The sequence below is a fragment of the Anser cygnoides genome, chromosome 17 (assembly GCF_040182565.1).
Source record: "Anser cygnoides isolate HZ-2024a breed goose chromosome 17, Taihu_goose_T2T_genome, whole genome shotgun sequence".
Lineage (NCBI taxonomy): Eukaryota > Metazoa > Chordata > Aves > Anseriformes > Anatidae > Anser > Anser cygnoides.
This window is the reverse complement of record NC_089889.1, coordinates 1,434,706-1,462,213: the sequence shown is the minus strand read 5'-3', so window position 1 is coordinate 1,462,213 and position 27,508 is coordinate 1,434,706. Positions and strand designations below refer to the sequence as shown.

Sequence of the window (27,508 nt, the reverse complement as noted above, 5' to 3'; positions counted from 1 at the left end):
CTCAGAAACCTCTTTAGTCTCTTGCTGAGAAATAAAACTCCCACCTTGCCTGGTTGCAGCTGGACAGAGCCCCCGCGCCACGTGCTCCCTGCTATCGGCCCCACCTTTAGGGGTGGGCAGTGTCCGTCTGCAGTGCTGGCAGTAAGTAAATGATGAACGGGGCTCAAAAAGTCATAAGGTTAAAAAGGAATGCACCATTTCCCCTGGATTTAGCGTGGACAAGGTGCTCTTAGTTTGTGTGCTCATGCTTCTGAGACCTTGGGAGAGCACAGAGAGAGTTCTCCCTATGTAGAGTGCGTTTGTGTGTAGCTTTGCCAGCAGGAGTAATCTTTGGAGAGGTTTGGGATAGGGCGTTGAGGGCAGGTGCTGATGGCTGCTCCATCCTGCTGGAGCCTGCTGGGAGGCCGTTCTTCTCTCCAGGTTTTCTCCTGGGTGCTACTCCCTAGCTGACAGCAGCCTGTGTTGCATTGGCCGTGACGTGGGCAGAGCAATCCGCCGGGTTTCCTGGGCAAGCACGAGTGCTCTTCTCGCTTGCTGGAAATTCAGAGCAGAACTGACCACACATCAGGCTCATGGTGCCAAGCGGGCTCTGTCCCAGGGGCTGCTGGGCAGCCTGGGCTGCTGGCCCTTGCCTGGTGGCTTCTCACTGCCCCTGCTTGTGTCCGGGGCTGCTGCCTCCTGCCTTGTCCTCATATGGCACCCCGGGGGCTGGCAGAGGGGCGCCTGGCTCACTCTGGCACCTTGCTGGGCAGCAGGGGCAGGGACCCTGGCCCGCCTGCCCTGGGCTTCTGGCCTGACTTTTCTCTGCTGTACCAGCGTGGGTGCGAGGCACGGAGGCGCTTTGTGGGCTTGTTGCCTTGCAGCCCTCCTGTTACCACGTGCAGCTGGCAGAAAACTGGTCCTCGGTAAGTCGGTGATGGGCAGCAGAGCGGATTTGGCAGTTGGTGGCTTGGCAGGGCTGGAGTGCTCTTTGCCCGTGTCCAGCAGCCGTGGCACCCAGCTGCACGGGGTGAGTGTCAGAGCCTGGCCAGGCTGGCGTCTGCTGTGGACATTGCACGGAGGGCTGGAAACAGCTGCCTGAGAATGGGGAGATCCTGGAAAACACAAATGGGAGAAGGGGGGTGGCGGCGCACTGCCCAGCGAGGCAGAGAGCTGCCGTGGGCAGCGTGGCTCTGCAGAGACCTCGCCCTCGGCTCAGCCTCGGGGGAGAGGGAGGATTTCTCCCCAGGTTTTGGAGGTGCTGCTCTGATTTGCTTGTTCAGCTGTGTGTCAGCATAGCCTTATGCTGCAAAACCAAAGCTGGGGGCTACGCCTCTGGGACAGGTGGGAAGTCCCGTCCACGCGTGGGCCGCGCTACGTGCAGCATCTCTAGGCTTCAGGAGGGTTTGCGCAGGGCTTTGTTGGAAAACCAGGTACCCATCTAGCATCTCTGAGTGGCTGGTTCTGGGCGAGCAGGACTCGGCTGGCTCAGACGTGTTGCTTTGGCGCTGTGAGCACAGGATGTCTCCCGCAGCTCCTCGGAGACCCGATGCTGCGCGCCCGCCCTGCCCGCTCCGCCGTGAACTCGGGCACGGTGCTAAACAGGGCAGAGATAATGAGAGCATCTCGCAGCCCAGGGAGCTGATGTGTATGGGCCTGCATGAAATGTCTTTTTAAATGTCTCCACTGAGTTGTTCAGCTGTAGGAGAAGACGCCTTTCCGAGCGAGAGGCTCAGCAGCATCTGCCGGGCTGCTGCAGGGAGGCTCGGCGCGGCTCCGCGGCGCTGCGCTCCTGGGCGAGGAGGGTGCTGGCGTGCCAGAAAGCTTCTTGGCAGACCCCGATCAATCGCCTGTGGAACTGCGTGCCCGTGTAATTTTCCAGTGCTTTGATCGGCCTGTTTAATACGTCTGTGTTTGACACTAGCCATCCATCCCGAGCCATCCCAGGGGACTCCGGCAAGCAGCCTGCCGGCGCAGCCTGTACGTGCGGGCACCTCCCCGTGCGGTGCCTGCCCCGGGCTCCCCAGGCTCCCCTCTCCCCTGGGCCTGGGGGGTGCCCGAGGCTGCCTCTCAGCAGAGCCCGCTGCGGGGCGTGGAGGAAGCTTCGCGTGGGGACCTCACCGCTGAGCACCGGCTGCAGGCAGCCAGCCCGAGGCTGGAGGCAGGAGCGGGACTCGTGCAGAGCTCGCAGAGGGCCCTGGACCTGGCGAGTTGCTTGCAGGGCTGCCCCCTTCTGTGGCACTGCACGCCCCTGTGCTGTCCCAGGTTTGGCCGTGACCTCTGGCCCCGCAGACACAGCAGGTACCCAAAGCGCTTTCAGATGCATTTAGCCAGGGAAGCGCAGCCAGCTGCATTTCTGTGCAGAGCAGCGGCGCTGAGCTCGGCGTGGTTAAACCACGGAGGTGTTTACTCCCACAGGCTTAACCTGCCTGACTCTGCACGGACAGGCTCTTGGCAGTTCCTGAGCCGTGTGATTACTGCCGCACCGTGAGCTGGGCTCTGCTCTGCTGAGAAAATCACTGCTCCACTACCAGTGGCGGTGCTGGCACGGACCTGTAGCAGGATATGACCCCGCTGCTGAGATCTCCCGGTGGTAGCATTGATTTGTTTGCATTCAGCGTATTATGTAGCAGAGCTGGATCTTGACATTTTTGGAATAAAGGGCTGCGAGCGTAGAGGTTCAGGTCCTTCCTCCTGCTGCTTTATGAATGAACAACGTGCTCCAAAGAATCCTGATCCAGGCTGCTAGCTTGGCACGTCAGTGCAGGCTGATCGCTGCTGGTGGTACAGAAGTACCACCTCTGCTTTGCAAGCTGTGCGTCCCATTTCATCACCGGTCTGTGAGATCTCCTTAGGCAGTTGGTCACACAAAGCAAGTCCAAGAGGAGTTAGCCTGTCTGCCTAGTCCCTCTCAAGTGATTTACTGGATCTACTGTAGCAGGCACAAGCTAACTTTCTTTGGAAGTACTTGTATTTTAGCACGCTCACAGTTCATGCTTACTTGCAGCAAACTAGTCCTTTTGACCAGACTAGCTGAACTTTGCCAACGTCAATTTTTCATTTTTGCAGAACTGAAATAATATCTCTGTACAGTCAGCAGAACTGATAGCTCTACAGGCATAAACTGTGCTGCTTTGGGTCAAATAACATCTGGGTACCTTAACATTCTGTCTGCTTAGGCAGAAACAGAACATGACGTTGATTTCTCTCGGGAAACATTTTTGCTGTAGAGTAAGGTCATGGATGCAGCAGGAGCACAGGCAGCGGTGACATGAGAGCAGCCCAGCTGCAAGTTCTCCTGCCACTTCAGTAACGCCTTTGCTTTGTTGCAGCTGCTGTGGAAGCCTGTGTCTTGTACGGCTTGAAGCGGAGGGCGGCAGGGTTCCTGCGCAGCAACAAGATAGCGGCTCTGTTCATGAAGGTGGGCAAGAGCTTTCCTCTGGCAGAGGAGCTTTGCAAGAAGGTGCAGGACCTGGAGCAGCTCATCGAGAATGCGTAAGGCACCAGCACGGCTATAGTCCTACGGGTCACTTGCATTTTGGTGTGGAAGTGTGTCGTTTGGGTGTTGCTGTGGATTGAATGTCCAAGCACGTATAGGAGGATTTGCTCTTCCAGAAGAGCAGAGTCCTCTGCTGGGCTTTTAGTATCTTGAGTGAACCGGTTGCTTCTCTGCAACTGTGAGTTGCAGTTGTGGTTTAAGCTAGAGCAGACAAGTTTTCTTCCTCTGCCCCTTGTCTTACGCTGTAGGGAGAGCCGCACAAATTTGCTCCTGAGCTGTCACAGTTTATGGACCAGTGCGCTAAGCCAACTGGAACCAAATCTGGTTTGCTTCAATGTGTAGGGCTGTAACCTGCAGTAATTCAGCTTCCGCTTAAGTGTGGCTTACTCATCCATGGACAAGAAACAGGGAGACGGATGGAGCAGCTACCTGGGGGCAGAAATCTTTAAGTTGTCCCGAGATAAGCTGCTCTGCTTATGAAATTCAGTCTTCAGGCACCAGTGGAAAAGGTGTGTGGGTTTGAGGACTGCTGAGGTAGAGGCTTTCCTCTAGGGTGCCTTTACAATTGGAAACAGATTTAGTGAAGTCAGTTTTCAAATGCGGGTGTGGGCGTTCTGGAATAGAGGATGGGATAGATGAAGGGAGCAGTCTCTAGAGCCCTGTCCCCATGGTTCCTGGGGCATCCCCCAGACGCCACAGCCAGCACCAGTGAAAGCCTGGCCCTGTGCCCCACCAGGTGCCACGAGTGCTCTGGGCCTGCGCTCCTGCAGTGCCCAGTGATGAGCCAGCGATGATGTTGTCTTTTGCCTTTTACCTCTAAAGACGAAATCAAGTTCAGAGCATCCCAGAGAACGTGCGCAAGATGCCGAAGCTGCCCAACCTGTCTCCTCAGGCCATCAAACACCTCTGGATCCGCACAGCGCTCTTTGAAAAGGTCTTGGATAAAATCGTGCATTACTTAGTAGAGAACAGCAGGTGAGTGCTGGCACAACCCAACCGTTTTCCCCTCACAACTCACTTCCAGCATCTGCCCCTTCCAGGGGTGCTGGGAGTATTGCTGCTTGAGCTGTGTCCAAGTGGTGCAGAGCTGATACGCTGCTCCTGGCAGTCCCTGTACACTCCCTAAAATAAGGACAGGCCATGCTTGCTCTGCTGATGGCTGAGTTGTTGAGGACCAACTTGTCCTTGTCTTCCGGGAACTGCATGCTGAGGTGTCCTGTCCTGGGGAGGTGTCATGCCCAGCCCCGGGAAAGCTTTGACAGGAGATGGTGATGCTTGCAGTGTGCTGCACGAGGGCATCAACCCCCCAGGACTTTTGATGCTAGCAGGAACAGCCTGTAACAGGCTCCGTGGTCTCTCACTGTCACAGAAGGATACAGACAGAGAAGGGCATTACAATGGTTTCAAACAACAACCTCTATCATTTTGCAGTTCTGGATCCAGGGGGCTGAAATGCTACAGCATTCTGTTCTTTTAATCTCTTCTAGTAAGTACTACGAGAAAGAAGCTCTCCTGATGGATCCTGTGGATGGACCAATTCTCGCATCTTTATTGGGTAACGCTTTCATCTTATCCTGCTTTAATAGCTTGCTTTCCAAACATGTGCTCACAGTCCTGTGATCCCAATTCAATTGTTTTTACTAAGAGCTTCAGAAAACTTAATAGCCCTGGACAGGTAAATCTGTGGGGCACTCCTAAAGGACAGATGATGCCCAGCTGCTGAGCAGTGAGGAGAGATGGGAAACTGCAAGGCTGAGCCCAGGGGGTTCCTTTTCCTGCACAGGCTTCAGTAACGCTGACAGGTACAAACCAGGGCTGACGCCTGGCCCTGGAGAGCAGTACAGTGCTGTAACGCAGGGCTCTGCAGGTGCTGGGTTATTTGCTCGCTGCCAGGGCCAGCAGACTGCTTCTGAGTTCTTTGCTGCTGTTACACGGTGCAGCAATGTGTGCCGAGCCTGGTGCTTGCTGCCTGCAGTCCCACCGCCCCTGCTCTGGGACGCTGGGCTGTGGGATCTGAGAGCTGGCCATACTCATTGGAATAACACTGACGAGTTCCCTGTGTCTGTCTTCTCTGTGCAGTGGGTCCCTGTGCACTGGAGTACACCAAGATGAAGACAGCCGACCACTTCTGGACAGACCCCTCAGCCGACGAGCTGGTTCAGAGGCACCGGATCCACAGCTCGCACTGCCGGCAGGACTCGCCCACCAAGCGCCCGGCGCTCTGTGTGAGTGGGGGCAGCTCCTCGCAGCGCTCACCGGGGTCCGAAGCTCCCCTTGTTTGAAAAGGGCTGTGAAGCCCTCGGGTAAGAGCAGGTAGAAAAGTGAGGATACTTCACGTCTTCAAGCCAGAAGTGCTGGGAACATGGGCATGGAGACTGTGAGTGTGCTGGGCCAATGCAGCACCGCATCACTAAAGGGTCTCTGCTGTTTAGGAACAGCATGTATGGACTAAAAGCGAAGGCAGCTGAAGTCTGCTTAGTTTACTGCAAACAAAGCACACTCCTGGGGCTTCTGTAAGTACAGAATCAAGCGTGGCCAGAGCCAGGGATCCTCTTAGAGGACACAAAGGAAGAGGTTTCTAGTACTGAGTTTCTTAAGTATATGTGAGGAGGAAATGAGCTTTGAAGTGATGCTTTTAGAAAGCAGGAGGTGTCCATGCTCACCTCACGTTTGTAGGTGGATCTCTTCCAGATTCAGAAAAGGCATTCAAGCGGCAGTATGGATGACCGGCCATCGCTGTCTGCCAGGGACTACGTGGAGTCGCTGCACCAGAATTCCCGGGCCACGCTCCTGTATGGCAAAAACAATGTCCTGGTGCAGCCAGTAAGTACCTGCCGGGAGATCTGGGCTGCGTCGTGGTCCAGGACTGTGCTATGGGGCATGCATCAGCCCCGGGTAGCAGAAGGTGGTGCTGCTTGCTTCTGATGTCTTCCAGGCTGCTCTCACCAGCTCACTCTCTCCTCACCTTTATTTCCTAAAGCGAGACGACATGGAGGCGATCCTGGGATACCTGTCCCTTCACCAGACTGCCGACATCATGGCGCTGAAGTGGACTCCCAACCAGCTGATGAATGGCTCCGTGGGGGATCTGGACTATGAGAAGAGGTGACTGGCTCCCAGTACATGCTCACGCAGGGCAGAGGGGAGGCAAACATTCCCATGGGTTTGGAGGTGGTATCTGGCATCCAGTGCCTTCAGCGAGCTTTCCCATTGATGCTACAGAGCCGAGCAGCTGTCCCTGAGTTTGTATCAGAGGAAAGGAGAGGGGAGGCGGCGTGTGGTGGTGGGAGAGGGGGGTTGCAGCAGCTGGTGGGAGATGCTGTGGTGTAGCCATCTCTGCTGGAAGAGGTCAGCAAGGGAACTGGAGAGGGTGCTTGTTCTGAAAGGTGCAAAGTGGTGTGATTTATTGCACCGAGTGATCTCCTCAGGGGATTGCCCTCTCTACACGTGGAACAGTGCTGCTAGGTTTGTCATTAGTATTACATTGTTATTATGGTTAAGCTGGGAAAGTGAGGAGCTTATAAATAGGGGAAGGATATCTGCAGAGAGAGGACATGAGCAGTTCCCAGTCAGTAACACAGTGGGTTCCACTTCGTAGCGCTATCTCAGCGCAGTCTGCAGCTGGTCCTATGTGCAAGTGATCAAAGTCCCTCCAACTTAACAGAGTTCTTGGAGTTGATTCCTCCAATGGGACTGAAGTTTGCTTAGGAGACGTTTATCCAGCAGGGTGTTTTGCCGTGCCCCTTTGTCTGGGGTTGCCTTATGGGCTGCTGGCATTTCTCTCCACAGCTGCAGTCCTTTTAACAAACTACTGAGTCATGCCAGGTCCTAATTTGCCTGAGGGGAAAAAACAAAGCAAATAAAATCCCTGTCCATCAGCAAATAGTCCAGGAAAACTGGAACATTTAGCACACCACTCCTTTGGCCTACGGTAAAGATCTTCTTCAACAAAACTTGCTGTCAGTTTTGCTTATTCTCAATTTTAGTTTTTTTGGGTTTTGTTTACCTGTGTTCTTTTCACTTCCCCTCTCTTCTTGGCTCCTGGGCCATTCCATTATGCCTCGTACTCTCCCCCTAAAATGCTATTCTCATCTCAACACTACTTTTCTGAGTTCTTGACTTGGGCATCAGCCTAAGCTCTAAAACTTCCCAGTGTCAAGATGTGACCAAGGAAGAGAGGAGTCGGATGACAAAGTAAGTATGAGCCTACAGGGAGTGAGTTTTGTGCACCCCTTCCCATCTTTAACTGGCTTTATGAGCCATTTTGTAATGCCTTCATTTTAAGCACTATTTTTGTAAAGTGGCAGATGTGCTGCTCAGAAACTGGAAATTTGCTTTGTTGGAAAGAAATAGGATGGTGTTAAATGCTGACGCCCTCATAGAGCAGTCCTCTAGCTAGGCTCTCTGCAGAAATGAAACCCTGGGCGAGGCCTCATGTCTCCTGGGGTGAACCCCAGATCCCTCCTGGGGTCTGTCACCCTCAGTCCCAGCCTGACCAGCATCTCTCCCAGCACTTCACTGATTTGCTCGGCCGTCTGGCGGTGTCTGTGCTGAGGGAGTGCAGTCCCAGAACAGAAGCAGTGCAAACCAAATCTGTTCTCAGCTTTAAGTACTGCGTGCTGCAGTGCCCTGGACTGGACTTGCCCTGAAGGAGCTGAAGTAGAAGGGACAGTAACCGGTTCTGGAGGGATGCTGTCACTGCTGTGGCTGGCCTTGTGGGAATCATATTGCTGCTGGGGCTTCAGCCTTTCCGCAGCTTCCCTTGGTGTCAGGATAGCTGGAGGCAGGATCTGGAGCTGATGTGAAGAGAAGCAGAGCCTGGTGCACCCCAGAACTTCAGGACTTCCTCTCTCTGTTCCAGCGTGTACTGGGACTATGCCATGACTATTCGCCTGGAGGAGATTGTCTATTTGCACTGCCACCAGCAAGGTAAGGCCAGAGTGGGGGCTGCTGGAGGGTGTCACCGTCCTGACGCTGGCATCGTTGGATCTCTGGGCTGTGCCCAGATGGGGATGGGATGTTTGGATTCAGCTCTGGGGTGGATTTCCAGAGCTCTGGGTGGTCACTGCTAAGTAACTGCATCTAGGAAATCCTTTAAACCAGCTCCTGGCTGTGGTGTTGGCTGCAGAGGGCTCCCTGTGGAGCAGTGCTCTGTGGTTTCAAGGGTGTGATTCACCAGGCACGCTTTCTCCAGGGCCCTAGACTCAAAATGGACTTAGGAAAGAATCCAAACAAGGAAGAAAATCTGTTTAGCGTGCCAGAAAAAAAATTCCCTAAGCTTTTTGCCTGCCCTCTGCATCTTTGTCTGGTAACGTTTCCCTCATTGATGTGTGTGTGTCTTCTCTCTGCTGTCACTGTTGCTAATAGTAGACAGCGGTGGAACGGTTGTCTTGGTGAGCCAGGATGGGATCCAGAGGCCTCCGCTGCGGTTCCCCAAAGGAGGGCACTTGCTGCAGTTCCTGTCCTGCCTGGAGAACGGCCTCCTGCCCCATGGGCAGCTGGACCCACCCCTCTGGTCACAACGGGGAAAGGTAGGCGCCACGGAGGGGGCAAATCACACCGTGTGCATAAATAGGGCTTTGTCTTCGCTTTGTAATCAAAGCCTTAATCCAAAGGCCTGCTCCAGCACGGGGAATGTGCAGACGTCGTGCAGGCTGACAAAGCACGTGCTCTTGCTGGGCAGGGCGTTGGTGGGGCGGCGTTGTGAAGAGCAGGTTTTGTTCACCAGGGGAAGGTGTTTCCCAAGCTGAGGAAGCGAAGTCCCCAGGGCTCCTCCGAGTCTGCATCCGACAAGGAAGATGACGAAGCCACAGATTATGTTTTCAGAATAATCTACCCAGGGACGCAGTCTGAATTCGGTAAGTGCGTTGGCAGAGACCGTTTCAGGTGGCTGTTACCGGGTGTGTGAGTGACCGGGGACACGGCACTGATGGGCACACTGCAAATGGTGCCTGGGAGTGGTTCCACAGAAACAGGCTTTGCTATAACAATACTGCCTTTTACTAAACATCGTATGTTTTTTACCTTTCGCTTGCCATTGAAAACTTCATTTCTGCAGCCGCAGAACAGGCCTTGAGTGCCTGTGTGGTTGGAAAAAAAATGTTGCACATTATTTCAGTAGCAAGCTTCCCTTTGGTCATGTTCCTTGGTATTCTTCCTCTTGCTATCAGCAGGCCAACGCAGCAGGTTCTGTATTAAATCCAACTAGAGCCTGTCAGCGTTGCTCTGCAGCACAAAGGGCAGGTAGCAGGAGCCCTCGCTGTCTGTTACCAGGTTTGACCCACATATTTTCACCCCCTAACACTCAGGGCAGGGAGACAATGCCACTGGATTCACCAAACCAGAAATCTCTCTTGATGTCCAGTTGTGAATGATCAGAGCAACGTACTTGGCTGAAGTGCCTGCACATTTGTCTTTGTTCTTCTGTGGGACACCAAGAACACTTTTTTGACCTCTGGAAACATTGTAGATGGCTTTGTAAAGGGGCAAACCAAGAGTGTAATAGAAAACTCATGGCGTGCTTTTAAAAAGCTATGAAATTTGATCAAAAGCGTGTTCCTATACTTTTGAGGCTAGGAGGGGGACAATTATATCTCCTGTGACTCCTCCATAGCATCACTAAAGATTATACTTGGTTCTCTCTGCCTTTAGCTGACTAACACAACCCAGTGAGTCAGATAAAAATCTGATTGAGGCCAAAATAGCTGAGGGGAGATGCTCCTTACCGTAGCTTCCTTTTGATCTACCCCTTAAAATTCTGTGCTGGGGGCCAAATTTTCTGTTAAATGAATTGCTGCAATCTCTTCAGCTGGCGTCATCGAAGTCTGTGCAGTTTCTATAGATTTTCCCAAAGGGGGGTGGAATTGCATCGGTTCGTTCTTCTCTACGGATTCTTCCTTCCCCCATTCATTTGTGCCCCTGTCCCGTCTTTGTGTCTCTAGTTACCATTAATGGTAATTTTCACCCATTCCTTGCGTCTGTGATCTCCATCACTGCTGGGAGAAGGAAGACTGCAAGGACTCCGGCTGCAGGCAGGACGGTGGTGATCCACAAACGGTCTCCGAATCTCTCCACCACATCCCACCCCCGGCTTGTGGCTCTGGGGGCCACTCAGCATCAGTGTAATGCAGCTGTCATTTGTGTCTGGTACACGTGCTTGCCTTTGTTGTCACTTGACAATTCCTGCAGAGGTGTCTGCCACTGACCCATCAGCACCTGCTCGGTATGAGGGAAAGGGAAGGGGCTCTTAATGAGAACACTTCAGCATTTTTCTTACCAGTATCAAAGTTACTCAATCTCACAAGCAGGTAGGGGTAGTGAGATCTGATTTAATTTCCAAGCAGGACCAAACAGGATTTTTCTTCGTTAATCATTGTCTGCATCCCACATTTCACCTTCATCATGTCGGCCTCTTCCTAGAGAGGCCCCAGACCGAAGGGCAGAGCCAAGTCAGGACAGCAGCCAGGCTCGGGGCTCACCGTGCAGTGCGCCTGCATCTGGCCAGTTTGCAGGGTGGTACCTGAGCAGGGTCTGAGGCCATTGCAAATAGCACTTCTGAGTTTAAGCAGGGATTTAGCAAATGACAACAAGAACTGCTGCTTGCTCCTGCTGTCCCTCTCAACCTCTTCATCAAAGTCTGTCCTGTCTTGTGATTTGGATGTTCTCATCTTTCCCTGAAGCTTGGATGAGATCCTGGTGTTTGAGACATGGGGGGTTTTCCTTTTCAGTGATCTACTCTTCCTGGGACAATCACATTTTTAATTAGTTTTGTGACAGTCTGTTGCAGCCCCTTGTCTCAAGTCTTTCTGGATTGGGTGTTTGTTTTCTGCCTCAGTCAGCCCTCAGTGATTTAAGATTAGCTTGCGGAAGGCACTGCAGTTAATTAGCAGATGATTTTTATGCTCTCCCATCAATGCTCTGTTACCTTTCCTTCTTAACTCATCAGTGCTGGTGCTGTGATCAACTGGTGTTGGGTCCTACCTGGTTGCTGGAGTCTCCTTGGAAAGAGTGTGGGATGCTGCGTTTGCTGATCAAAACTCTCCTCTGTCCATCTCGTGTGGCCCACCTGAGTGGGGAGCAGTGGCTGATGCTCCTCTCTGCCCTCTTACAGTGCCCCAGGACCTGATGGACGCGCAGGGTGCTGGCCTGCCTCCCATGTGGCAACCCAACACCCGCAAGTCCTCCTGCTCCTCCTGCTCTCAGAGCGGCTCCTCTGATGGCGGGCCGTCCAACGGCTGCAGCCACGAAAGGTAGGACAGCTCCACTGCTGCTTGCTTTGAGAAATACGGGTGAGATAAAACAGGCCTGCAGCTGAGAGCCCAACTGAGTGGGGTGGATGGCCAAACCAGAACAGCTATGGCACAATGGTGTCTCCAGCCTCGCCGGTGTTCAGGCACCATTTACATGTGCCGGGGCACATGTCCAGGCTGAAATGAGGCTTGTCTCCTTATCTGGGACATCTCAGCTGTTCTGTGTCCTGACAGCGAGAATTGCTGCTCCCAAGCTGAGCAGAAGTCTTGTGGTACGCTTGTGAAAGCAAAGCTTGAACAGTTAGATCAAAGCAGGGACTTGAGGACATGGGAGCATTTCCTGTGCTCACATCCAGTGTGTTTTTATTGACAGAGCTCCACTGAAGCTCCTGTGTGACAATATGAAGTACCAGATCCTCTCCCGGGCTTTCTATGGCTGTGAGTACTTGTCACATCCACGATGCCTTGAGATGCGTGATGGGCAAGGGGTAAGGTCCTGGGCGCAGGGCTAGGAGTGGTGCAGAAACAACAGGATAGTGGCTAGGGGGCAGGGATCTGTTTGTTGCATGCAGGGCCCCAGGCACACTTGCTCAGGACTGGGAGCAGACAGATGAATTCTGCTCTGAGTTTCAGACTTCAGCCCAGCAAGCAGCAATGCTGGGTACAAGTCAGTGAGATGCCAGCCGGTCCTGGTAGACTCCCTGCTTTGCTGCTTAGGCTGGATGTGGCTTGAGAAGATCTCCTCCAGGGACCAGATTGATCAGAGCTGTCCTCAGCACTTTGCCCTTGTGACTCCCTGAGTTCCCCAGGTGAGCATTTGCTTCTGTCTGCCGCAGGGCTGGCCTATTGCAGACACCTCTCCACGGTGCGAACCCACCTCTCGGCCCTGGTTAACCACAACATCGTGTCTCCTGATGTGCCCTGCAATGCTAGCTCGGGCCTGACCGTGGACATATGGCAGAAGTACCTGGAGGACAGCACGGTAGGGCCAGCACTGTTAGGACACTCTTCTGGGGCACAGAGGCACAGCAGTGACCTTGGGTAACTTCGGTGGGTCGCTTTCTGGCTGTAGAGAGCCAGCATTTCCCAAAGCGTCCATCTGCAGGGGCCTCTGGCTGAGCTTAACTCCAGGTGGAGGTCTGAGAGAGCATCCGTAGTGAATGAGCGTGTGGGTGGTTGGTGTTTTGGCAGCACTCCGGGTACTGGAAGGTGCCGTGGCCAGGCTGGGCTGGCACTGCCAGCTGATGGGCTGCAGTCCCGGCTCTTTCTGCACGCTGACTTGGATCTCTTCCCACAGAGCTATGAGGACCAGGAGCTGCTGCGGCTGATCTACTATGGTGGGATCCAGCACGAGATCAGGAAGGCTGTCTGGCCCTTCCTTTTGGGCCACTACCAGTTTGGGATGACAGAAGCAGAAAGGAAAGAGGTCGGTATGAGCATTGCATTGGTGTACCCTGGACGTTTCCCAGCTCACAGTGTCTGTGTGCTGGAGTCCACGCTGGCCGTTCTGTCCCCTTTGTACTGTAGCTGTACTTAGGAAGTGGGAGAAGGGCCAGATAAGCAGGAATTGATAGCACCAAGCTCGATGTTAGCCTGTGCAGCTGCTGGTTGCTTACATCAGAGAGTGCCCCGAGTGCCTCTGGAAGGCAGGAAGGAGGTAGACGATCATTTTTCCATCCTAATTTTTGTGAGGTTTCCTGGGTCAGGCTGTGATTGGCACAGTGCAGGAGATGAGGTGATTTTATGTCCCTTTGAGCCGTAGCTAATGCAAGCGTGCACTTGACTTGCCCGTGCAGGGGGGTGGAGGAGGTACGGTTTTCTGGGCCCTTTGGGAAAGCTTTTCAAAGACCTCGTGTCTCAACGCTGCAGGCCGACGACCAGATCCGCACCTGCTACGAGCACACCATGGCGGAGTGGCTGGGCTGCGAGGCCATCGTCCGGCAGAGGGAGAAGGAGTCGCACGCGGCAGCCCTGGCCAAGTGCTCCTCTGGGGCCAGTCTGGACTCCCACATTCAGAGGATGATGCACAGAGATTCGACCATCAGCAACGAGGTGAGGGTGCGGGGGCTCAGGGAGGGCTGCCCCACGCAGGGACGTGGGCTCCGTGTCAGCCTGTGCTGCAGAGAGAGACGGGGACAGTTCTTGCTTGTCCTCCTGCCCTGACCTCTGCCTGCCTCCGTGCCTTGCTGCTCGTAGTCTGTGCAGGTAGGATTGGAGCTTTTTTATCTGTCTTTCATCTGCTCTTCCAGAGTGTTTAGAAGTTGGAGTGGGCACCTCCCGCAGTGTTACCCCAGTTCCCATGCTGCACCGGACTGCACTGGCTCAGAGGGTTTGTCTGGCGCCTGGGAGGTCTCTTAGAGGTGTAAGGAGTTGGTTTCACTTAGGTCCTCGCAGCTCCATGCCCACAGCAGCACTGAACAGCTCTGTTTGGGAGCCATCGCCCAGCGTGGGGTGCTGGGCACGTGGGGCCTGGCAGGGCAGCAGGGAGCGGGCTCTGGTGGGGGGCAGCAGCTCCACACCCAGGCACCGGCTGGTCCTGTGCAGTATCCCTGGGTATTTCTGGAAAACAAAGGTATTCGTAACCCAGTTTGCACTCTGGGTTCACATCAGGATTAGGCCTGTGGAAGTCAGTGTTGGAGTAGGGGCAGGAGGAAGACCGTGTTTTAGGTACCGAGGGGCTGCGAAACAAGCCCCTGGGCTTCTTACCTCCTTTTTGCCATCAGCACAGCAGGGAGGGCAAGCCAGAGCCGGGCTGCGCAGGAGCGGAGGTGACACAGACGAGGAGAAGCGGGCTGCTCGATCGGCGTTGCTGTAGCTCTGTGAATCATTCCCATCCCTGCAGCATCTCTGCTGTTTTGTATTCCTGTTTTGTATTCACTGCCTGTTTGGGGAACACGCACTGGCAGAGTTAATACATGCAAAGTTTCACCCTTTTCCCATCTTAACCTGAAATTTCCTGTTATAAAATGCTCCCATGGTGATGGAGGAAAACTGTCGCCCTTCCTCTCTCCATCGGAGCCCTGCCCAGCAAACACCCACAATGCTAGGGTGGGGACAGCTCCTGCTGCCGTTCCGAAAGCGCTGTGTTTTCTTAAAACCCTATTGTTTCTGCGTGATGTAATTGCAATGCTCTGTACATCCAGCTTTGCGTGCAGTGGGAGCAGCTGCAGGCTCTTGTGCCGTGATAAGCCCTGCGCAGGGGCGGCTCAGATAGCAGGGAGGACTCGCTCGTACGTGACGGCTCATTGCTCGGAGGGAATCCGCGAGGCACAGCACCGAACTGGGTGCTGCAGAGCCCAGCGCTTCCTTCTGTGCTTCAGCAGTAAGCCAGAAAATGGTGCTGTTGGCTTTTAGAGGGGCTGCCTTGACAGAGCCTGGCTTAAAGCATCACTGTTTGTCCTTTAAGAAAAGGAAAAAACATTAATATGCTTAGAGGGATTGTTTTATAGCCTGTGACTTCATCGTTTATGTAAACTAAGATGGGGCGAGTCGCTTTGCTGCCAAATTAGGACTGAAATTAGTAGAAATTTGCACTCTGGGGAGACAGCGTGACCTCTCTGAAGGCTACAAGAAAGCAGTTCATTTCATACCCAAACAAACAGCGTTTGAACAACTGAATTGCCATGGGACTTTGTTTTTTTTATCATCTCCGGTGGTAAATGTCAGCGGCAGGCTGAGGGAGGGTGCTGCTCTGAGTGACAAACCAGCAGGGCAGAGCTGATGTGACACGGCTGTGTTTCGTGGGTCAAGTAGGAGAATTTATTGGATGCGTTTTCCACTTATTTATAGACGTGCCCACCTCTGATAGCGTGGCTTGAGCGTGCCCCCACTCCAGACACCGTGTTCTTTGCCTTTTCAGTGGCCTTTTCTCTCTCTCTTGCAGTCTTCACAGAGCTGCAGCTCCGGCCGACAGAATCATGCCCGGCTGCAGAGCGACTCCAGCTCCAGCACGCAGGTGAGCGGCGGCGCTTTGTCCCCTCTCGCCCGTTCGCACTCTGGCTGCCCTACTGCACGAGGCTCTCTCCCCTGCCTTGGGCTGCTTGCTAACCGCAATGGTTCCTGCCAAACAGAGCCATAGTTGGAGGAAGTAAATGACTCTCAAACCTGCCTCTGGAGCCACTAAGGTCAGGGCCGCGCACTGCGTGGCGGTGTTTAATATTCACCTGCCCGCTCTGCCCGGGCTCGAAGGACCAACCCACACGTGGCCCTCACACATGAGGGCCTTTGGCTGCTCCGTATGGTGGTAACCACGTGCTTAATCAGCCACTTCAAATGGCATTCTGCCCAATGTATTGTGCTGAGTAAAGCGTAGTCCTCTGGAGCGTGGACTGGGGGCTCTGAGCTGTGCAGAGGCCTCAGCACTGACCTGCCAGATGAAAGCAGGGGAGCCTGAAGGCTGAGGGCAGCAGAGCTGTCCCATCACTGTGCCCAGAAACCCTTCCAGAGTCCGGTTAAAATGGGCCAGAGCTTGGTGCTCAGCTGAAGTTGACCTTGACTTCAGGGAAGATGTGGGGCCCCAGCAAGGCACAGCATTAGCCGGTGAAAATGCCTTCGGGTCCTCTGAGCCTTTTTGCACTGGTTGCTCACGTGAGCCCTGCGCAGACCGTGAACGTGGTCTGCTGTGGTCTGCACCGCACTTTGCTTGGGGAGCAAGGCGCATCGCTGCGGGACTTGCGGGCTCTCGGGTGCTTGCTGGCTTCCTGTGGTGGGGCTGGAGCACTAATAAGAGCAGCTCACTGCCTACTTGGCAGCGTTGTCAATGCATTTGGAGCAAGCATCTGGGGAAATGGCCTCCTCTGTATGTAGCCCTCTTCAGAGCAGATCTTCCTCCCTCCCTGCCGTTGGGAACGTGGGCATGACATCCCCAAGAGCTGTCACATGCAGAGGGCTTGCTCGCTCTGACGGGGCTCTGCTTGCCCTGTGCAGGTGTTTGAATCGGTGGATGAGGTGGAACAGACTGAAGCAGATGCTCAGCTGGAAGATGGAAAACAAAGCAAGATCCCCAACGGGAACGTTCCCAATGGCACGTGTTCGCCTGATTCTGGCCATCCCTCTTCCCAGAACTTCTCCATTGCGTCGGGATTCTCGGAGCGCAGCTTCAGCAACGAGGACAGCGCCCTGGAAACCAACAAGTCCTCAGCCAGCTCGCAAGGGAAGGCTGGTGGGTCCGACGCGACAGCCCCGCAGGACCTGGATGGGGCTGCGCAGGAGGAAAAGCTGCAGGGTCAGGACAGCCTGGAAGGTGAATTTCCGACCGGTGGAAGCCTGGACTTCGTTCCTGTGGGGGAGAGCTCAGCAGGGGTCCTGCGTGGGCGTGATGCTGTGGCCCTGACGGTGGTAGAGAGCTGGGCAGACAGTGAGGCTGAAAAGCAAAGCTTGGTGGAGAGCGAAGATAACCTCTCTGAGGAGCCGGAGATGGAGAGCTTGTACCCGCAGCTGGATTCCCTGGCTGTGGCGGATCTGGCCAACAGCGAAGCATCTCCTGTCTCCTCGACGGGTGTCACCTACTCTGTAAGTCTTTTCCTTCACTGAGTGGGTTTTTTGTGAGTCTCTCACCACTTCCCTGTGTTTGCCCTGTGCTAATCCTGCACTGTGCCAACCCAAACTCTGCCCTGTTGCTCCTTTGCCCTTGCAATTTTTTTTTTTATTTTTATTTGAAAACAAATCAACTTTGCTTTTGCTTTGGGCAGCCAGAGCTACTGGACATGTACACAGTGAACCTGCACCGCATTGAGAAGGACGTGCAGCGGTGCGACCGCAACTACTGGTACTTCACCCCCGCCAACCTGGAGAAGCTGCGCAACATCATGTGCAGGTGGGAGCTGCGGGGCCGGGGCAGGGCTGCCCGCCCTCCTGCACGGTGCTGGGGCAGGCTCCTGGCAGGGCTTCCCTGAATTTATTGTCAGACCGGAGCCCCAGACTTTGTTCCGGCTGCTGAGTTTGCCTCCTTGGCTTCCTCCTCTAAATTTCCTCTTCCACAGAACCAGGGCTGCAGCTGACGAGGAGCCCATCAGCCCTGTGCCTGCTGCGTGCCGGGGCTGGGCCAGGGCAGGGGGCTCCCTGGGGCTGCCCGTGTGTGCGAGCACAGGGTATAGCCCACCTGCTCTTGGAACATGCCTGGAAAAGTGTTTGATGAGGTCTAGTACTCATGAGAAATGCTGAAACAACCTAGTGGTTAGTGCCTACGCAGGAACCCAGGGGACAGGAGTACCTGGGTGCCTTTCTGATTCTCCTTGCTTGCCCTGTGACTAAGAGGTTGTCGTGTGACGTTCACCGACCCAGACCAGCTCCAGCTCAGCAGCTGTGGCTGCTGCAGGGGCAGTGGAGGCTGAAGCACTCTTACTCATCTTGCAAATATGAGGAGAAGCTGCTATTTCATTAGAGCTGTCACTTTATCTGGCAGCCGGAGTTGGAGATCTCTGCTGAGACGAGACCTACAATGCAGCAGAATTTGGAAAACTAGTGGGCAGGGTGGAAGAGATCGCTTCCCTGTGCCAGCAGCGGGTTGGAGCCCTTTCTGAACACTTTTGACTTGCTACCAAATATGGGAAGGTCTGTGCAGGGCCGGTCGCTTCCTGGGACGCCGGGTCCAGGGAGGCGAAGCAGGCAGCGCCGTGCAGGGGAGGCTCTCCCCAGCCCAGAGGATGAATCAAGGGGAAGGGTTGAGAATGAGAGAGACAAAGGAACAAACTCCATCGGTCCCTGCCCTTTGCCCAACCTCCTGCGCCTCGCCGTGCTCTCTGATTTCCCTTTTCCCTGCTCCGAGCTCCAGGCAGCAGGCCTTGCACAGCGGTAACCCCGGGCTGTGCCGCGCGTGGCTTACCTGGGAGTCACCGCTGGGACTTAATCATTTACAGGCCAGCTGCGGAGCAACGGGGCACGGGCGTAATGGGATGAACGGGTCTGATGTGCCCTGATGGCCCCGGCTGTGCGCTGGGGGCAGCTTGTAGGGCACGCCAGCATCACAGGGGTAAAGGCAGGGCACGTGCCAGCGGGCCGCGGCGCTGGGAAATGGGGCAGGGGCTTAGCCCTGGGCACGGGGAGGGGGCTCACGGCTTTCCTGCCCTCCTTCACAGCTACATCTGGCAGCACATTGAGATTGGCTACGTGCAGGGGATGTGTGACCTGCTGGCCCCTCTCCTGGTCATCCTGGACGATGGTGAGTGGGTGGCTCTGCCCCGCTCTCCGCTGCTGTAGTGGGAGTGCACGGGGGGGATCTGCTGGGTCCCACGCCCAGAGGGGGGGAGCCTTGGGGTGCTTCCAAGGCCAGTCCCTGCCGTGCACCCCCGGCTCTGCGTGTGCGTGCGGTGGGGAGGGGTGCTGCTGCCCGGGTGTTGCAGGCATGGTCACGCGCGGGTGCGGATGCGGTGGTGCCCGTGCGACAGAGCGCTGACTCTCCGTCTTCCCCGTGCAGAGGCTCTGGCTTTCAGCTGCTTCACTGAGCTCATGAAAAGGATGAACCAGAACTTCCCCCATGGGGGGGCCATGGACACCCACTTTGCTAACATGAGATCCCTGATCCAGGTAGGGCGGTCCTGGCGCAGGGGCAGCAGCCTCTCAGGGCAGCGAGGGAGAGCTGTTCTTGGGGTGGGGGCCTCCGTGGGACGGGCTGAGAGGAGCTTCCCGTGGCAGGAGAGCAGGGGGGCTGTAAAGAGAGCCCGGGAGTAACGTGTGGCAGGGCTGCAAGGGAGGGTGAAGCTGGGTGAACGATGGTGCGGGAGGTGAGTGGTGGGAGGGAGGGAAGCAGACAGAGGAGTGGTTGGTGCCTCAGGTGCGCACTGATGAGTTTCTTTTTGCTTTTCTTGGCAGATTCTGGACTCTGAGCTCTTCGAGCTGATGCACCAGAATGGTGATTACACTCATTTCTACTTCTGCTACCGATGGTTTCTCCTCGACTTCAAGAGAGGTGTGTGCAGGGAGGGAGAAAGATGAGACCAGCGAAGGGGGGTGAAGTCAGGGTCTGCCACGCTTCCCCACTTCTCAATATGCTCTGCAGCTTTAGTCGTTTAACTTCATTTTTTGCTATGTGCTTCTGTTTTGCTTTTCCCTGGTAGGTTTGAGGCTGACTTTTCTGTCTAGTTACAGAACCTGTTGCTCCAGAGCTGCTGGTGAGCTTCCAGCAGGTTTATGTCCTGAAGTCTGTACCACCTGCTGCAGGCCAGAATATTTGCCTCTGTAGATGGCTGACTTATTCCTTGGAACAGGTTCTTGTGGGAAGAAACCGCCAGCCTGTCTTCCCCAGTGCTGCTGCGAGTGCTGTGAGTCAGGATGGTTGTAAGCCAGGGGCTGGTGTAGTGACTGCTGGTTTTTTCTCCTCCCTTAACAGAGCTGGTGTACGATGATGTGTTCGCCGTCTGGGAGACCATCTGGGCAGCTGCACACGTTTCCTCCACACACTATGTGCTCTTCATAGCCCTGGCTTTGGTGGAAATGTACCGGGACATAATCTTGGAGAACAACATGGATTTTACAGACATCATCAAATTTTTCAATGGTACGGCTCGTGTTCTGTTGGGCTGAATTTGTGGCAGCTGCTCAGGTGCAGGCTGCACGTCTGTCTGGCTGTAGGCAGTCACGTCTCGAACACACTGGTAAATGTTGAACAGAGCAGCGTATGGTTGTGCTACGCTGGTACTTGGAACGTGATGTTAAAGAGATCTCCTGCGTCTGAAGGGTTCAGACGATGCCTGGGGGACCATCCTTGGTCACAGCCTGCCTTATCTGTGCTTGGAGGGAGCCGTGAGTGTAGGTGGTGCTTCCTGCAGGTTGTAATCGTGCTGAGATAAGCTCCGTAATGATGGCCCTTCAGGGTCAGGTGTCTCTGCAAGGGCTCGGATGTGAGTTCACAGCTTCGGCTGCTGCCTGAGGCTTGGCTGTGAAGCAGAGTGGTGAGGCCTGGGGGGCTCCTCGAGATGCTGGGCTGCTCAGGTATCGCCTCTCTGTGGGCTCCTTCTGTCTGTGTTCCAGAAATGGCCGAGCGGCACAACACCAAGCAGATCCTGAAGCTGGCTCGGGACCTTGTGTACAAAGTCCAGACTTTGATCGAGAACAAGTGAAGGACGTGGAGAAGACGAGGCATCCGGACGAAGAGCCGGGACTCCCCTTCAATGCTTCCTCTCCCTCTCCTTTTTCGTGACGTGCCGCGCCTGTGGAAGGAAGGTAGTTGGACACGTGCTGCTGTCTAAGCCGGAGGTAGCCCCAGCTCTCCCAGTGCTGTGCGCAGTGTTAGGTCTGGGGGCCCTGGCTCAGCTCCTCGCAGCGTTCTCCAGTGACTTAACCAAAGATCTGTACAATCGCGTTTTATTGCTAAAGACTTCTTTGGAAGCAGGACCAGGCAGTCGCTTCCTTGCCTCGCCGCGGCAGAGGTGCGGCACGTGGGTGACCACCGCGACCGCAGAGGCAGCTGCCAGCATCCCAGGTCGGAGCTGGGGGTCTGGGAGAGCTGGGCTGGCAGCCCCCCGGGGCTGACGGGCTCTACAGCCTCTGTTGGGAGGAAATCGAGCTGCTTCCTTTGACAGCCCTTACCGTGGCACGGGGAAGCTGGCCAGCCCTGCAAGCCCAGGCAGGACAGGGATGCTGCCAGTACTCGGTTTCTTACAATCGTTATGAGGCTCTGCCAGTAACAGAGGGACTGCGATCGCAGGAATTCCTCTTCTTTTGACCTTGTCCCTTGATGCATAGCATTTCCTTTAGTGTTTTTAGGGCTCCGATCTCTCCCTGGGATTTTTACATTGTTTGTTACTACAGTATCTGAGCACACAGGAGTTTTGTCTGGGGATGGATTTTCGGAAGAGCTCCAAAGTCAGCATTGGGTTTCTCTTTCAAAATCCAGCCTCTGTAACACACTCTGAACACCGAAAAATCTGGTCCTGGCCTCATCTGGGAGCTCTAGACCTGAGGTTTTTGTACCTGCCTTACTCTAGCTGCTTGTGTTAGCAGTCTGGTCTCCTGATCGTTCTTCTGCAACCCGTGTTAGGGGAGAGCTCCTCGGAAGGCAAGTCAGAGCTCCTGACTTAAGTGACTGTCCTGACTTTTCCCTCGGAAGGTGCCTGTCTCTCCCTCTATTAATCAAAAGACCAGCTGCTTACATCTAACCAGTGCAAACAATCCCCTTGGTGCCTGCAGGTTTTCTGTGTGCTTATGGGGCTGGTTGCAAAGCCCTCTAAGTCCACTGAAAGTCTCCGGTTAGGTCCTGGTGGGCTGCTTTCACCTGCGAAGGACCAAATAGGCCAAGGTCCCTGAGTGGTCTTTGCTTTTGGAAGATGCACTTCTGTGGCCACCTTTCCTGCAGTGGCTCTCCAGCGTTGCACCCCTGGAGCACGCTGCATGAAGTGCCTCTCCAGCACTACCAGCCTGAGAGCTGAGCTTCTGTGCCGTGCTGTGGCTGTGTTACGGAGGGTTTGGATTCATTTCTCAACTCAGGTAAAAATAAAAAAAAAAAGGAAAAGGAGAAGTGTAGGTTATTGGCAGGCCAAGTTCAGCCAGAGGGAGATTTGCCATGGCCACAGAAAGCTGCCGTGAAGGTGTGCTTTCAGCAGCAGGGAAGATGCTAGGCTGTAGCTCTCCATAAGGGTACTTCTCTCAAGTTTTGCTGCAAAAATCTGTGTTCCCCCTCCGTGTAATGTGTGACGCGTGCGTGCTGTCCTCCTCCCCTCTGCAAGATAAGGGCCTCCTGCTCTTCTCTCGCTGATGGAGCGCTGCTCGCCAGCAGGGAAGAGGGGCCCTTCCCTTCCGTGGGCCGTCTGTCTGTGCTGGTGTACCCTGTATTTACTTGTGGCGTGTGTTAGATGTTGCTTGAACAGAAAAGATGTACAAGGCTGCAGAAGAGAAAACTTGCTCCAGAGACCTTCTGCAGTTGTGGTGAAGCAGTCTGAGTAAGTCAGCTACTCTTTCTGCAACGCTGGGACACGGAGCTCCCAGCTGTGAAAAGTAGGGAACAGTGCATGCCACCATCTGCAGGGAACAGGACTGCAGCAGGGGGTGAGAGTGATGGGGAGAGCCGTTCATTTCTTATAAAGCCAACAAGCAAAAGGTATTACCAACAGTCTAGGTAGGAAATTATTTGAAGAAGTTTTTTTGCGTGAAACCTCCAGAGAGTGCTTGATCTGCAGTCTGTGGTAGCACAGGAAACAAAAGCAGTTGAGCTTTGAATCTGCAAGTTTCCGTGGGATTCTCTCATTTTTCCATAAAGCAGGAAGCTCATGCCCTCCCTGCCAGCCTCTTCCTGCTCTGTCTAGGTCTTGGGACAGGCAAACATCTGCCTGCGTAACCTCTTCCAAAGGGGAAGGGAAAGTGCTCTGCCCTTCCCTCTCTGAGGGACGAGAACCAATGGGTTAACTGAAACACAGTCCTAACAAGCAACATCGCTGACACTTTTATCTTTCAAGCTTCTGTTTTTCTTTTCTTGGTTTTTAAACAAAAAACAGCCAAGAAAATCTGCACAATATTTGCTGTCTGTATTAACTGAGAGTGTCTTTGGGCCGCTCAATAGCAGTGTTTTTTGAATAACTTCTGGGGGAAAAAAAGTATTTATTTATTGATTGTACATTACCGTGTGTCCTTGTATACTGAAGTGTGTGAGTGTGCGTTGTTATGCAAATGGAGATATATCTTTTCAATGTTGCAAACATATCTTGTAAATGTTTACCAGAAAATTGTGTCTATATATAGTATATATATATATATATATACAGTATAGAGAGAAATATGTGAATTAAGCGGGTTATTTTTTGAGGGGGGGAGAAGAAATCTGTTGCTTCAAGGACCGCGTGGTTTCTCTAGCACCCGTTCCGTGATGTGCCAATCGGTCACTGCCCTGTGCTGTGCTACGCGTGCTGGACGGCGGCAGGAGGCTCGGAGCAGAACCGTCGTGACCTCAGCTCGGCTTGATTTTAGTTCTGATTTTAAAACTCTGGAAAAGAAGGACAAAAGGAGTGTGGAGGGGGGGAGCTTTGTTCCAGCACAGCGCTGTGCGGGGTTTTGTGCTGGCCCTGGGTCAGCTCGGGTAAGGGCAGTTGGAGAGCTGGGATCTGGTGTGAGTCGCAAAGAAAGCGGATAGTCCAAAGAATATAACGTGCCAGGTTACATTTAAATTGGTACTGAAATAATTCTCCTTTGCAGCTGATGACACTTAGAGAACATCAGGTGATCTGCACAGAGTGCTCGCAGAGCTGAGCCGCTCTCCTGGCTAGCGTCAGGCCGGGGCAGCTCTGCTGAAGCCGCTGTGTCCCTGGCTGTGCTCCTGGGCAAGTCTCACAAAAGTTGGTGAAAACCCCTGCTCCCGGGAGAGCAGAGGTGCAGCTGGTGTTCCCCTGCAGGTCTGAGACGAGAAAGGCAGCTCCCAGCCCCTGCCAGCCCTCTGCAGGCCGGTGGCCCTGGGGCTCAGAAATGGCTGGTGAGTGTGATCAGCCCTGCGCCCGGCCCTCCCGCAGCCAGGGCTGTCCTCCTCGGCTCAGTTTTGAGCGTCAGAGGAGTCGCAGCTTCTCCCCGCAGCAGCTCTGCTCTTGGCGACTCCTCTGGCACGGAGGCTGTCCTGCCAGGACGTTTATGTGCCAGTGGAGGTGTGCACTGCGGGGCCTGAGCACCAGGAGTCTGGGCCTCGAGATCTGTTTAAAGTGACCAAGATTTAAGGAAAGGTTCTTGCTGTGCACCCGGTTGGGGGCCTCATCCTCTCCCGCTGGCTCTGCCCCTCTGCTCGGTGCCACGAGATAAAACCTCGCTCTGCTCCGCGGCACCGCGGCTCCCACCCCGGCTGTGCAGCCGGAGGTTGCCTGCTCGGGCCGGGGGAGAAGCCTGCCCATATACAGTAATCTTGTCCGGCTCCGGGAGAGGGAATGCTTCATCCTCGCAGATCCTGCAGCTGCGATTCACCCCTTGAGAGCTCTGCGGGACCAGGGCCCGAGCTGCTCGCTCCCTGGGCTCCGCGCCGCTGCCTCCTCCCTGCCCGCTCGCGTCCCGCTCCGCCGCGGGCGGATCGTCCGTCTCCCTGCTCCTGCACTCGCCCGTGCTGGAGCTGCTCAGCTCTCCGATCGTCTCGGTGTGTTTAAATGCCGTCAGTGTTTGAATCCCGGCCCTGCTTTTCCCCGAGGGAGTCACTGATGGGTCCTTGCTGCATTTGAGCTTTCCGCCGGTGCAAGCTGCCAAATAACTCTCGGTACCCATCTTTTTTAGTGTTGCTAACGTAAACACCTTACAAGTTGTCTTTGTTCCTAAATGTGTGATTTTTTTTATAGGAGTTTTTCTTACTGTGTTGGTTCTCTGAATTGCTTAGGTACTGGCACTTTTCATGAAGATTGAGAGGGTTTTTTGCCTGGGAACTTCCTGCTGCCACCCTGTGCTGCTCTCATCCAGCCCCTTGCTGAACATCCCTGAACACAGCCAAACATAGCTGGTATTGTAACCAGAGCCAGCAACGCAAGTGCAGGTATCAGCAACGGTTTTCACCGATAAATAAAAAACATATCGAGAGGAGTGACTGCTCTTGATGTAGTCGCTTGGAATCGTAGTTCTGCTCTGGGCAAGCTGCGAGCCTGTGCCTAAATCCCCCCTTGGAGACAGACGCAAGCCTTGCGACAGGCTTGTGGCCAGGAACAAATGTAGGGGATGAGATTCTTCTTACCCTTTCTTCTTTATTACTTCTATTTATTTTTAAAAATCTGGATGGGTACTTTTCCTTTCTCCTTCCATTTCTTTTGAGTAGTTGGCTAGGTCTCTGCACTGGGAGCTGCTGTGGCAAACAGTCCTCAAAACAGATATGGGACCAGTTTCGGGATTCTCATCATGTAAGTTAGCTTTAAAAAACACCTTCCGATATTTTAAGTGGGCGCTCTGTGCTGGGGCACTGCTGGCTAGCGGTGGCCTCTGAGCCCGTTCCTCAGTGGGGCCTCAGTGATTGTCGTTTCATCAAACACTTGCCAACTCCATTTGGGACTTTTCACTTCTGGGCACATTTTCTGCGTTTTAGTATTGCGTGAGCACAAACTGGAAGTGAAAGAGCACAATTTACGGATGAAGTGACAATTTCTAGCAACAGGGCCGTGCCGTAACCCTCACCAGAACCAGTTTTCAGAATCCTTACAAGCATTTTCAGATACCCTGAAGTAGATAAAATGCCACTTACTGTTGCGTGCTGTTTCAGGCGCTCAAATGATCTTCACTCAAGGCCATTATCCTCATTGCCTGCCGTGAAGTAAACACACATTGCTGATTAAGGCACCCGAAGTCTTTGTGAGCTGCACTCACCTCGTTTATGTTCGTGGTGGCCATGGGCCAAGGCCAGGTTCTTTTTGGTGCCATAGCCATGCTTTTCTACAGCTTGGAGTGCTTGGATTTCTTCTGAACTTTGAATCTTGAATTTCCTGCAGAATGTATGCCGTTGGAATAGCCATATCGTTCTTTTGATATACAGCTAGTTGTAGTTTACCAAGAAGCATATTCAACCTTAAATTCCAGCTCAGTAGTTGAACGACTCCCTTTTAAAAACCGATCTTGCACGCGGAGGCCGAGCAGGGAGCGCAGCGGTGGAGCTGCAGGGGCCGTGCCTGCAGCCCCTCGGTCCTGCCGCGTGGAGCCGGACCCCGAGCGGGCCCCCGGGGCTCTGCAGCCCGCTCCCCCCCGCCGTGCCCCTCGGCGGAGACCCCTGCACCCCTCCGCTCCCTGCACGGGGCTGGTTGTGGATGGCCACCGCAGGAGGGGGAGGATGAGGGCTGCTTCCCATTAGCTTCTTTGTAGGAATGGGAAAACGCTCAACAGAGAAACTCCTGGGTAAAAAGCTCCACTTATCAGGGTGGGTTTTTTGTTTGTTTGTTTTTCATAAATCAATGCTAAAGTTTGAACTATGCACAAGATCTCAAAAAGTCCATGGGATTTTACGAATCAGTGTGGCTTCGCTGCTAGGGAAGGTAAAGAATTAAAAATCCTGATACTGGATACTGAGATACTAAAAATGTCATTTTCGTGAATGCATAAGCAGATATACTGAAATTCTCAGAAATTCAGTCTCCTCTTAGAGTACAATTTCCAGGGAAGGAGGAAAGCTGTTTTACATAAACAGAATTAAGTAAAAATTGTTGAAAATCCATCTCGGATATAACCTTAGACCCACGATTGTCGCTTCCCTCGTGCTAAAATGTGTTCTGGAGAGCTCGGCAGGGTGCACGGGTGCTGTTGGGCCGTCACCTGCTGCAGCAGTCGTGGCAATGCCAGGTAACGATGCGAGCTCTGGGGGACGAGGGTTTGCCTCTCAACAGCGGGGTTCTGAATGTATTCGATGTACTGGTATTAGACTTTTATGTTGCCCTACACTGAATTGCTGCTTTTATATGTTGGATGCCATTTCGGTCTCTGGGAGTTGCTCAGTCTGAGGTTAATGAGCACTATAGCTTTTAATATATTTGTAGAAGTGCTGCTACTGTTCTTAGATTTGAACTCCACACTGTGGTATGTTTTTTATTATTTTATTCATGCTTTTTTTTTTTTAATGTAAACCGTTCTTTATCGTTGTTCAGAAAGAAAAATTAAAGCTCTATTCTCTATGGTTGATGTATTTTCAGATCAATAAAGCCCTGGTTGTTCTTTCCGGCTGTGCGGTCCCTGCTCAGACAGCGGCCGGGGGGACCCCGGCGAGGCAGCGCTGTCGGGATCAGAGCGGCTGCTTCCGAAGGCACGGGGCTGGCGGTGCTGCACCCAAACCATCGGGGCCCGGGGGGGTACCCTGCTGCTTTTACCCCGGTTTTGAGGACAGACGGGGGCAACCCGTACAGACTTGGGGCAGAGCTGGTGA

General features: G+C 54.0%; 1 protein-coding gene across 10 annotated transcripts in view; it reads left to right on the top strand.

Annotated features, from left to right (window-relative positions):
• The window catches only part of SGSM1 (small G protein signaling modulator 1), a 40,045-nt gene extending 12,785 nt beyond the window's left edge, over positions 1-27,260 (top strand). Inside the window, exons 4-27 of one of the 10 annotated variants that reach the window (XM_066979291.1) lie at positions 3,312-3,474; positions 4,301-4,453; positions 4,966-5,033; positions 5,558-5,703; positions 6,155-6,301; positions 6,459-6,583; positions 7,610-7,672; positions 8,340-8,407; positions 8,849-9,009; positions 9,207-9,336; positions 10,420-10,599; positions 11,589-11,727; positions 12,101-12,165; positions 12,564-12,709; positions 13,025-13,153; positions 13,597-13,779; positions 15,611-15,682; positions 16,654-17,238; positions 17,418-17,542; positions 18,804-18,886; positions 19,142-19,251; positions 19,537-19,633; positions 20,054-20,221; positions 20,695-27,260. In XM_066979291.1, the coding sequence (XP_066835392.1) occupies positions 3,312-3,474; positions 4,301-4,453; positions 4,966-5,033; positions 5,558-5,703; positions 6,155-6,301; positions 6,459-6,583; positions 7,610-7,672; positions 8,340-8,407; positions 8,849-9,009; positions 9,207-9,336; positions 10,420-10,599; positions 11,589-11,727; positions 12,101-12,165; positions 12,564-12,709; positions 13,025-13,153; positions 13,597-13,779; positions 15,611-15,682; positions 16,654-17,238; positions 17,418-17,542; positions 18,804-18,886; positions 19,142-19,251; positions 19,537-19,633; positions 20,054-20,221; positions 20,695-20,783 (3,395 nt within the window). In that variant the 3' untranslated portion in view covers positions 20,784-27,260. Of the gene's footprint in view, positions 1-3,311; positions 3,475-4,300; positions 4,454-4,965; positions 5,034-5,557; positions 5,704-6,154; positions 6,302-6,458; positions 6,584-7,609; positions 7,673-8,339; positions 8,408-8,845; positions 9,010-9,206; positions 9,337-10,419; positions 10,600-11,588; positions 11,728-12,100; positions 12,166-12,563; positions 12,710-13,024; positions 13,154-13,596; positions 13,780-15,610; positions 15,683-16,653; positions 17,239-17,417; positions 17,543-18,803; positions 18,887-19,141; positions 19,252-19,536; positions 19,634-20,053; positions 20,222-20,694 lie in introns of all 10 variants that reach the window. The other 9 variants (XM_066979297.1, XM_066979292.1, XM_066979290.1 and 6 more) reach the window with 9 other exon arrangements.
• Positions 27,261-27,508: the final 248 nt, after the last annotated feature.